Source organism: Martes martes, assembly GCF_963455335.1.
Source record: "Martes martes genome assembly, chromosome: 11".
Taxonomy (NCBI): domain Eukaryota; kingdom Metazoa; phylum Chordata; class Mammalia; order Carnivora; family Mustelidae; genus Martes; species Martes martes.
In genome coordinates, this window is record NC_137899.1 from 85,779,709 (window position 1) to 85,790,839 (window position 11,131).

The 11,131-nt window shown below is 41.3% G+C and overlaps 1 protein-coding gene across 2 annotated transcripts in view; it reads left to right on the forward strand.

Moving 5' to 3' along the window:
- The window catches only part of AHCYL2 (adenosylhomocysteinase like 2), a 161,196-nt gene extending 153,095 nt beyond the window's left edge, over nt 1-8,101 (forward strand). Inside the window, exons 13-18 of one of the 2 annotated variants that reach the window (XM_080818003.1) lie at nt 2,545-2,613; nt 3,126-3,224; nt 4,919-4,987; nt 5,094-5,172; nt 6,451-6,571; nt 6,975-8,101. In XM_080818003.1, coding sequence (XP_080674129.1) covers nt 2,545-2,613; nt 3,126-3,224; nt 4,919-4,987; nt 5,094-5,172; nt 6,451-6,571; nt 6,975-6,981 — 444 coding nt within the window. In that variant the 3' untranslated portion in view covers nt 6,982-8,101. The remainder of the gene's footprint in view (nt 1-2,544; nt 2,614-3,125; nt 3,225-4,918; nt 4,988-5,093; nt 5,173-6,450; nt 6,572-6,974) is intronic. The other variant, XM_080818004.1, reaches the window with a different exon arrangement.
- Nucleotides 8,102-11,131: the final 3,030 nt, after the last annotated feature.

Sequence of the window (11,131 nt, forward strand, 5' to 3'; positions counted from 1 at the left end):
TCACAATTCAAGTGGCTAAACCATTATGTACACATACTTTAAAAGTTTTTACCAGAAAGAATTAGAACCTGAGACTTGCTATTGATTCTGCACTTTGCAGGACTAGAACCACGGTTGTTCTCCCTGAAAAAAAAACTGATATGCACTGTCCACAATCATATACTAAGAGTTTGTGCAAGCTAATAATTTACTGTGAGATGTATACCTTGTTTGGGAACATAGTCTCCATAAGGAACCTTTTTCCTGGTAGATTGCTTAGTGATTATAAATCAACAGAAAAGACATTGGGATGTTTTTAGAGAAATTTTTTTTTAAGATTCATTTATTTTGTTGAGAGAGAGAGAGGATATGTGTACCGTGGGGGGGGGGGGCAGAGGGAGAAAGAATCTCAAGCAGACTCCGTGTGGAGCTGGATTTGGGGCTCAATCTTATGACCCTGAGATCATGACCTGAGCCAAAATCAAGGATCAGGCGCTTAACTGACTGAGCCACCGAGGCACCCCCTTTAAGAGAAATTCTTTTTTTTTTTTTTAAAGATTTTATTTATTTATTTGACAGACAGAGATCACAGGTAGGCAGAGAGAGAAGAAGGGAAGCAGGCTCCCTGCTGAGCAGAGAGCCCGAAGCGGGGCTCGATCCTAGGACCCTGGGATCATGACCTGAGCGGAAGGCAGAGGTTTTAACCCACTGAGTCACCCAGTTTCCCTCTAGGTGGAAACTCTTATAACACTCTGCTGGTCATAGGAAGTCCTTCTTTCAAGGAGTGTAACTGTCCAATAAACTTACTAGGTTATAGAAGCTGCCTGGACAGTGCTAGAGATAATGTAACTTAGTTTCTCTTCAAACCCTGTTTTAATTGACCTCATGTCTTTTGCTAGCACCGCAGCCATTCCAGTGCTCCAACAAAGCATAGGTCATTTTATGATGCTCACAAAGTGTCCCTTCTTTGATTCCACAGTATCTTTTTCTCCCAGGGAAGACTTCCTAAAACAGGAGACTCCATGATAAAAGTATCATGATGTCACCTCTTTACTCCCAATCACCAAGATTGCATGTCCTCTGGAAGATTAAGAGTATGATACACTGGGACGCCTGGGTGGCTCAGTTGGTTAAGCGGCTGCCTTCGGCTCAGGTCATGATCCCAGCGTCCTGGGATCAAGTCCCGCATCGGGCTCCTTGCTCCTCGGGGAGCCTGCTTCTCCCTCTGCCACTCTGTCTGCCTGTGCTCTCTCTCTCTCTCTCTGACAAGTAAATAAATAAAATCTTTAAAAAAAAAAAAAAAGAGTATGATACACTAAGAACTTGAACTACTTTAAAGTCCATCATCTCCATAAAAAAAAATACCAGTGTCACCAAACACTATCTTTTGGCTCTACATGGTTATTGCCCTCCATGTTGTTATTTCTAAAGGCTAAGGGATTTACCTTGTATATCCTTAACTTCCCAAAGTGGTCTGTTCGCTCAAATTCTTTTTAACCTCTATTTACAGTGTTTATTTATAAAAAAAAAAAGTTGAATTCTAACTTTAATATTTACTTAGTATAAAAATTTGAGCAAGATAAATATGTTTAAGGAAAGAAGTAAAACATTTACAGAATTGGGGTACTAGTATACTGTTCTGCAACTTTATTTTTTCATGTAACAATGATGAATGGTTTTCATGTTAACACACATAGATCTACTTTTTTATATAAGAATTTCCTAATATTCCATTGTATGAGATTATCTGGATTTACTTAGCCATTCCCTTATTAAATTACATTTTTTGCTATTATAAATAACACTGGATTGAACATTCTTGGGCACTTATATTTCTGAACTTGAGCAAGTATTTCTATAGGATGGAGCTCTAAAGATGAAGCTAATTGTCAGAGATTAGGTACATACAAAATTTCATTAGCTACTACAAAATTGCTCTTTAGATAAAGATTGTACTAAATTATGAAACTTGACATCTCAAGACATTTTATATTTCTCATTGCCTAATAAAGAAATGGTCTAAAAAATGGTCTAGATCATTAATGTAGTCCTAAATATACTGAAATATAATTATATCTGTCTTTCCCACTGATTGGTAAGGAAAAGTTGATACAGTCCTTGTCCATAAAGAGCTCACAGTCTAGTCGAGGAGTCCACATTCTCATCTGTAATAGTGTCCTTTACTGCATTGCCTGGAATATAGGATGTACTCAGCAAATGATCATTATATAACTAAAGTGTTTCTCTGTTTGTCTGAAAACTACTGTTTGACAGAACCTCTCAATTTTAACCAACTGAGCCAATGGATGGTTTCAGAATATGGACTCCTTTTCTATTTTAGGCATGGCCTATTGGAAGAAGGAAGTTGTTATCTTAAGTCTAAACCCTGTGACTGTTACTTGATTGCTGCTGTTAATAAACTTAACATTTCTTCTCTTGTTCTCGGAATATATACAGAAATGGAAGGAGGGTGAGCTGTTGGAAGCTTTACTCTGCCCTTAAACATTTCTCTAAAGCCTACCTCCTCACATTTGCACTTAGGTCACAAAGCTTCTGTAACTTTAGGGTGAACCACGGTCATTGAGAAGGTGGAACCTGGGACACGAGGACATGAAGGCAGAACCTTGGGCCCCAGTATGCTATATTTAGGACAACCAGCCTTCTCTAACAAATCCCACTTAGCTCTGATCCTCCTTTTTTCTGTTTCTCTTCAGCACTTACGTATTCTGTTTGTTCTGTATTAATTTGCACTTGTTTGCATGTTGCTTTATAAGTATTTTTGAAGGCTTTTCCCCCTCACATATGCATTGTTTTGTGTCCCCAGCTAAAGTAGGAGCTTTTTGAAGGCAGAAACCATGTGTGTGGTTTCTTTTGTATTTCCCATAGCACCTTTTACTGTGCTCAGCAGAGAGTGGGCAAACACTTTATGTTTTGGAATGACATCCTGAGTGATCCCTCCCCGGCTGGGCCTTAAGATTAAATTCCCTGACATGGAACAGTCCTAACCAACCTGGGACAGGTATTCTCCATCTGGCATGTTGGTTGCTCCTTTCAACTTGCTATTTGAAATGGCTCCCTTCAACATCTTTCCGTCCATGAAGTGGGACAAGTCATGGCTGATGATATGTTTGCTGTATGTGTTCCAGGCGAGTCTGCGGACCCCAGAACTGACCTGGGAGCGAGTGAGATCCCAAGTTGACCATGTAATATGGCCTGATGGCAAGAGGATAGTATTGCTGGCAGAGGTAAGACCTGAGACTGGTAAGAGAAATTCACCCCTGACAGGAGAGACTGTAATATCCAGGTTCCCTCCTCCACATGTTCTCTTACATTTTCAACTCTTCTTTGGTACAAGCTCAACTACTTTACCATTGGATTTTATATCTAATTGTGAAATGTCTTTTCATTCAGCAATTAAGAAACTATTTTGGTTCCTTACTTTTTACCAATTATCCTGTCTCTCTCTGTCACTCTACAGATTGAGTCAGATAGTGACTATTACTGTGGAAGAATTAACAGATAGAACCAGTGCCACTTTGAGTGATGCTTACAAAGAGATAATGTCATTTGTGGGATGGGTTAATCAGTAAGCACAAAGCAGATGTTCCTGATGGTTACTAAACCACCTTCGGCAAGCTCTGGGAAGGTCATGTCTTTGGTGATAGATTCCAGGTTTTTGAGTGACCCTTCCTCTGAATTGAGCCAGATGTGTAGTAGGTACCCAGCTATATATTGGTTGTGTGATTAATACTTCCCTGTCTGGGCTTCTTCTGGCTCACACTTATTCTTCACTTTCATTCCGCTTAGCCTTCCATGTCAATGTTTGGCCACTTTTCCTCTCTTGAAAACTTCTCTTCCCTAGTCTTAGATTCCTGACAGCAATATTGATGTGCCCTCCTGTTCTGACCTTGACAGTTTCTCTTCTTCAGAGAAAGATACCAAAATAACAAGGAGGATAATAATACTTTTCTTGAGTTTTGATATTCTGTCAGTTTTCTTTCCTTTTTTTAAATTAAAGAAACTGAATATGAAAATATGAAAGATAATACTGTCTTCACCTAGGGACCCTTAAATTTATGTTTGAATATCCTCCCTGTTCTCTTTACCTTTTTCCACCTTATCCCACCTTCTCAAATACTTTAGGGCATCTGTAAAGGGACTGGATTATTTCTTCACAAGAAAGGAGTGTGTGCCAGGGAAGGGATGGACAGGTTGTTAAATATTCATTAATTGCTTTGATATCAGCCAGCTATCTGGTGACTTAGTTCCAGTTGCCCTGGGAGGTCCCATCTAGTAATTTTAGTGACAAAAGCAAGCACCACAGTTGGTTTTGGCTACTGTGTTTGAGCAAAAAATGTGGTCAGTCTTCCTGGGAAACAAAATAGGATAGGATAGCATTCTCCAGTAGTCTCTACCTCTTGTATTCTCTGAGTCACCCAGTAGAAATACGAGGCTACTCTTGAATTCAGGAGAACCAGACTAAGGAAGAAGCACAGAAATCATCACTGCTTCCTAAATCCAAAAGTATCTCCTCTGACAACATGGAGAGGTTGCCCTTGGATTTGACTACATCCTTGTTTACAACAATCTTTCAAAGGAATGCCAGTATCTCAGGAGGAGGATATTCTGTTGCAGAAAGTAGAAAATTCAAGAGAAATATGCCCTTCCTTGGCATAAGCCTCAGTATCATGTGACTATCTCTATCCTTTTTGACATAATCCCAGAGATCTTTTATCTATTACTTTCCATCATATTTTCCAGAATTTTTAAATTTCACTTAAATGTCAGTCAGTTCATTTCTATTTATTGAACACCTGCTTTTTAATCTAGCAATGGTAGTTGGGAGGTATTTGGAAAATGGCAGTTATGCTCGTCCCTCACTCCTGAAAGGCTAGAGACTTTGTCCTAACCCATCTGTGTCTTAACCCTTGCTCTCTAGGGCCGTCTGCTGAACCTAAGCTGCTCCACAGTGCCTACATTTGTGCTCTCAATCACCGCTACTACTCAGGTAGGGCCACCAGATGGGAAAGCAGTGGGCTGGAGAGGGTCATTCATTAGACCATCAGTGTTTCACTTGATATGGCACGTCAGCATCCATCTCTCTGCTTTTCTAGGCTCTTGCCTTGATAGAGCTTTACAATGCTCCTGAGGGTCGTTATAAGCAGGATGTCTACCTGTTGCCCAAGAAAATGGGTAAGCATGTGCTCTTCCATCCCCATCCTTACCAAGGTAGTTCAGAGTCAGAGCTAAATGAACTTCATGGCACTAAATTTCTTATGGATGGGGGGAAAAATGATGTCTGTATCTTGCAGAGTAGGAGCTAGGATTCCTAGGTTCCCTTCCTAATTGATTTATCACATTTTCCATGTGAGTTGCCCTATTGAAGTCATTACATTTTGCTATGATTTGGTGTACCTGTCTGTGAATTTTAAGGATTTTCTGTCTTAAAGTATCTTATATGCAAGTCTCAAAGGAGAAAAAAAATCTTCCCCTAACAAAGAGGACTCATCTTCTACCTTGTGACATCTGACTTACTCCATTTCTAGGCTACATAGCCCCTTTTAGATTCTCCTCAGACCAAGAAGACTTCTCATACTACATCTTCTCACATGGACCTCATTGTCCCAGGCCAAAGGAAGGACTGAATAGCTTCTGTTAAGACTAGTTATGTGGGTGTTTCATATAAGAGAAACATTAAACTGTCTTGAATTTTTAAAGAACCTGCCTCAAGCACCTGAACTGCTAGAGTGTGTTTATAAACTCCTGAGGCAAAGATCAGGGAATAAATCAGCTTCTAGTTTGCTTTGCTTTAGCCTGAGATGCATAGCGACTGTTAGAAGTTGACATATTTTCCCTTTAATATATCCTTTGGGAGGATATAAAAAAAATAGGACAGTCAATGTTTTGACTGAATGTATAATGAAGTTAGGAAGACCAAACAAGTACTTGGAAAATTACATAAAATTCTGAATAATATGTATTCAAGTAATAGAATGTAAATAGAAACCCATAAAAACTAAGGATCCTAAAAGCAAAGCAAACAGTGTAATATCATTATTAGATATTCCTTTCCAACATCCTCAGGTGTTCATTTTTCTGAGTAACCCAAAGTACAGAGTTTAAGGTAGAAGTAAAGTTTGAGTTTCCCATTTTTTAGTCCCCTTCTATCCTATCCTTTCTTTTAGACACTAAGGACTATTGCTTCTTTCACATTTCCCTTACCCTTCTGGGGAGAGGGAAGCTTCAAGGACGAGACAGCTAGCAAGAAAGAAATGTTTGGACTTTAAAAAATACTTGGCTGGAAACCGAAGCAGCTACTCCGTAGAATTCTGGGCCCATGAACCAGTTGAGCATTTTTCTTTCAGTTCTGGGAATTAGAAGGTGTCTTCCAACTTTTTAAGGCCTAGCCTGGAGAGAACAGCAAGACAAGAGGTATGAATGTTTATACCAGGGCTTCTGTGTCTCTTCCAGATGAGTATGTGGCGAGCCTACACCTGCCCACCTTTGATGCCCACCTGACAGAGCTGACGGATGAACAGGCCAAGTATCTGGGACTCAACAAGAATGGGCCCTTCAAGCCTAATTATTACAGGTGCCTTGCCTGCCCCCCCCCCGCCCCCGCCAGAAGACAGGGAAGCCCGGGTAGAAAAGAGCTTTCTACACTGGAATTGGTCTTTGCATCTTTCACATTTACGTGAACTCAGAAAAAGAAACCTACTCCCCTTCATTGCCACCCCCAAGGGATTCTTTGAGGCCTTCTTCAGACATTAAATAGTGTTCCCTTTTCTGAATTTGCCTTTCTCCATTTCATCTTCTTGATACAATTTTTACCTCTTTATGGAGAAATACTGGGCATCACCAAGTATCTGCCCTCATCATACACTCCAGAGAAGTCCCTGCCTCCTTGCTGCTCTATCCCTTTAGGTGGGCTCTTCATGTCCCAGCATTCTCCCAAACTGATAACATCACAGTCTCATCTTTCTTTCTCCCTCTAGGTATTAAGTTCCTGTAATTCAAGCCAGAAGAAATTTTAAGGAATAGAACTCCAAGTCTTTTCTCCACTCCTATACAGGAAAGAACCCAGCAAACTGCTTCTCCAATCAGCTGCCCGCCGTGCTCACCCTATATGTTAGGTTATTTATTTATTAAAATCTAGAATCCTGTGCCTGTTGCCTTGGCCCAGAGTGTGGTTACTGCCCCGAGGGCTGTGAAAGCCACAAAGGACAGGCTGAGGAAGGAAAGCTGTGGGGTAATCCTTCCCAGTGCATCTTCTGCATCTTTCCCCATTGACTTGGAATCCTCAGCAATGGCCATTTGTCTCTTGTCCAAGTTCAGGAGTTAGTCCAGGGATTCCAGACTCCTTGTTCCCTGGGGTTTTCTGGAATAAATTTCAGCAGCTGCCTTTCTCAGCTTTGGCCCTTCCCCAGGTGAGGCCTTTTGGAAGCCACTGAATTAACATGGCCTGGGTTCCCAGCCTTGACCATCACTATCACTGCCTTCTTTATAAAATGACTAGGAAGGAAGGAATGTTATGGCTTTGGCAAGCTACACCAAGAACTTAGCTATGCCTGTGCTTACTGGGAGTCTCCTTCCTTACTGAAGACCCCTTTCTTCCTTGAATATTCACGTGTGTTTTAACACTTTCTGGTTCCAAGAGGAATGTGCCTCCATTATTTCCTCAGCAGCTCTGGTGTTTGTCAGACATTGTTTTTGCCATCTTTGTAACCCAAGTAACCTTTGCCCAGGAAGTGAGGGCCAGCCCCACTGGGATCCATAGTTTTACTTGTTCTTTAACTGAACAGTTTCCTGGGAGGTTCCCTCTAGACTGGCACTGTCTCAGAAAAGGAGAGCTTGTTGTGAAACTCTGCTTCCTGAAATTTTCTCTTATTGTCTAAAACTGCTTTTGAAATGGAACAGGGAAAGATGTACTTTCCAATGGATTTGGGGGTGGGAGGTGTAGGGCTTTGGAAGTGGAACCAACCATTCAGGCCCGCAGCCTGACACTCTAAAGAAGTAGAATGTGTTTGTCTCCTGGGAAGGGCTTTGCAGCTTACCTGGCTAAGCTATACAGAGATGACGCTACAAACTGTGTCCAGATGATTAAAGCTAGTTTGACTAGTTTGAACCTCCTCAGACATTCATTTCTTTGGCTGTTGCCATTGATGAAACTGAGATCTGGTATCTCTATGACTTAGTTTGTGGTTTTTCTTCTCTACTGGGGTATATTTTTATGTTCCTGCCTCTTCCATCTTAGGATTCTATATTTCAGAGGTGGTTTCTTGAGTAACTCCAGCATTACAAAAAACTAGTAATGTGAGCAGCGTGAAAATTTATGTCTCACATGAGAGTTGGATACCTTTTGGAGACTGACCTGTTGGTCTTAAGGGTTTCATTGGCACCAGACTGAAACTGTTTCTAAGAGTCAGTTTGGGGTGCCCCTAGAAATCTTGAATGAAGTGAGTCCCTTTCCCACCTGACCACCTTCTTTAACACTCTCAGGTCTGTTTGCTTGCTTGTATGTTTTCCCATTTTTTTTTTCCTTCCCTGGTCTGCCTCATAGTCTCAAGACCAAGGTGACTCAAGGAAACACCACCAGGCCACCCAGCATCATCCCACCCTGATTCTCCTCTCCTGCCTCCACCTTCTTCAGCTTCTCCTGGTCTTCACATATACTTTCAGAGCTAGTGACCTTCCTTTTGTAGGTAGAGAGGTGGGCTTTGGGTAAATGGCTATTTGCCTCATTAAGTAGTATATAGCCTCAGCCCATAATGCCTGGTCCCTCAGAGGCTGTATGTTTTAGCACATAGTGGAAAGGTGCCACATACATGGCTTTATTCTTTCATGAGGAAGATTGTAAATGCTGAAAATTCCACGAGGCCACTCAATTCTTCTTTCGCCTACCCAGTTCTGAGTTTTGTATTAATTAATTGGATCTCTTTCATATTAATTAATTGGATACAGATCTTCATAACTCATCTTATATCAAGGGCAGATTCCATTAGGCAGATATCTGGACTCTAGCCTGTTATGTTCTTGAACCAAAAAATCATAACCTGCTGTTTCTCAGTAAAACCTGGCTCTCTGGAGCAGTATTACTACGTACTGATCATGACAGAGCCTACCTGCCTTGCTATAGTAAAGAGACCCATGGCAAATAAAAAAGGAGACACCTAAGTTGCCAGTATTGTTGCCCATGATGAGATATTGAGATATTTGCCTCTGAGTTTCGGATGACCTCTTTTCCTTTCTCTCTGGGGACCCTATGTTAGCAACCGTTAAGAAGTAGGAGGCCCAGGCCTCTTGAGTATTTGGGTTCTATCTTAATGTTGGAATTTGGTCATTCCCTCTACCCTTGGAACCAGAACAAATCTATCTTCTTCCCTCAAGCTCTCACCTGAGATGCATCTTAGGGAAAGAAGACTAATTTGTTTGTTTATGGCCCTGGCAGGTGGGGATACTTACCATTTTCTCTACGATGAACTTGTACTAGTTTTCAAGGTCTTTTTTGCCTTCTTAATGGAAAATCAGGGTTTGGGGTCTTTTTTTTTTTTTTCTCATTAAAAAAGAAAAAAGGTATCTGGTCTACCTTCTCTGTCTGCCCTCCTACCTCCTCATCCTACCCTCCTGTATGAGCACGGCTCCCCATGGCCACATACTCCTGCAGAGCTTTTTTGCTGCTTGGCTTTTCTCTGAACAGATCTGAAACTGCTGCTCCTGTGGTTTTCTCAAAATTAACTTTGTCATGGTTTTAAAAAAAAGAAATCAAAATGCATTGTTGCATTATGCTTTTTTAATAAAGGAAAATTATGGAAAGAAAATAGGCAACACCAGCAAATTATACGTAGACGATAAACTAAACTATATATATAATATATATATATTATATATATAATCATCTAGTTCTCATTGTCATCTTACTGAAAGGAAATAAAACCTCTAAGGATCGCCATTTCTGAGAGGCTCTTGGAAATCTATGTCTAAGTGATTGTATTAGATCAGCAATAATGACTATGTAATCTCAAAAGATAAATAAAATATTCTTAAAATGGATTCTTGTCTTGAGAGTGTTCCTTGCTTCTGCGAACTATGAATTCAGAGTGAGAGATGTTTCTAGGCAATGGGCTGGAGAGCCTGCTGCAGGACAAGGATGTAAAAAAGCATCTTACCAATAGGCTACCAATAATGTTTAAATGTTTAAACATTTAAATGTTTAAATGGCCTTAGCCTTGGGTCCTTATTCCATGAGGGGCCTTTGCACTAATATCTCCCCCTCAACCTGCCCCCTGGTTATGTGTGTAAAGAACCTGCTTTCTGGGGCACCTAGGTGGCTCAGTCATTAAGCGTCTGCCTTTGGCTTAGGTCATGATCCCAGGGTCCTGGGATCTAGCCCCAGATAGGGCTCCCTGCTCAGCGGGAAGCCTGCTTCTCTCTCTCCCTCTGCCCCTCTCTGACCCCCTGTTCATGCTCTCTTTCTCTCTGTCCACACCCCACCACATGCACACAACACTCTCTCAAATAAATAAATAAAATCTTTAAAAAAAGAAATAAAAGAACCATCACCCTGGGGAGTTGAGAAGTGTAGGCCTAAGGCAGAGAAATATCTGGTTCTAGGTTCCCCCAAATCCTCTGTGTGCTGCCCTTAACTGGAGAGCACAGGAAGCCAGCCAGCATCCATGGTTTGGGATTAAAAGGCCCTGACACCCAGAACCTGACTACATCCAACCTAAGGGAAGAAATAATCCGGCGGGGATTTGTCTCCAAGTCAGCTTTTGCCTGACTAAATCAGTAACTAGAAGATTAAATCCAACTGTCTCTTCTTTCTAAACTGCCAGTAGAGGGGCCATTTTTGAGTAGCTTTCTGATAGCCACCTTTCTTAGTTGACGACCTAACCTAGTTCTTCCTGTAGGCAAGATGTTTTCTTCCCTCTCAGAATCTTCTGTTACTTTTGACTTGTGTTTATCTAAACTAAGAGCTAAAATAGTCTGGGCAGTTGGTAATGGCTCAAAGCTGGTGCCATGCCAGTTGAGGAGAAAGAGAAAGCAGCGGCTAGCAATGAAGCCTGTGAGCCAGCTGGCAGGTTCACCCCCTTAGAGCAGGGCTTGAGTCCTCTTCTGTAAAAGATGGGACTTGGGTGCCTGGGTCTTAGTTTCA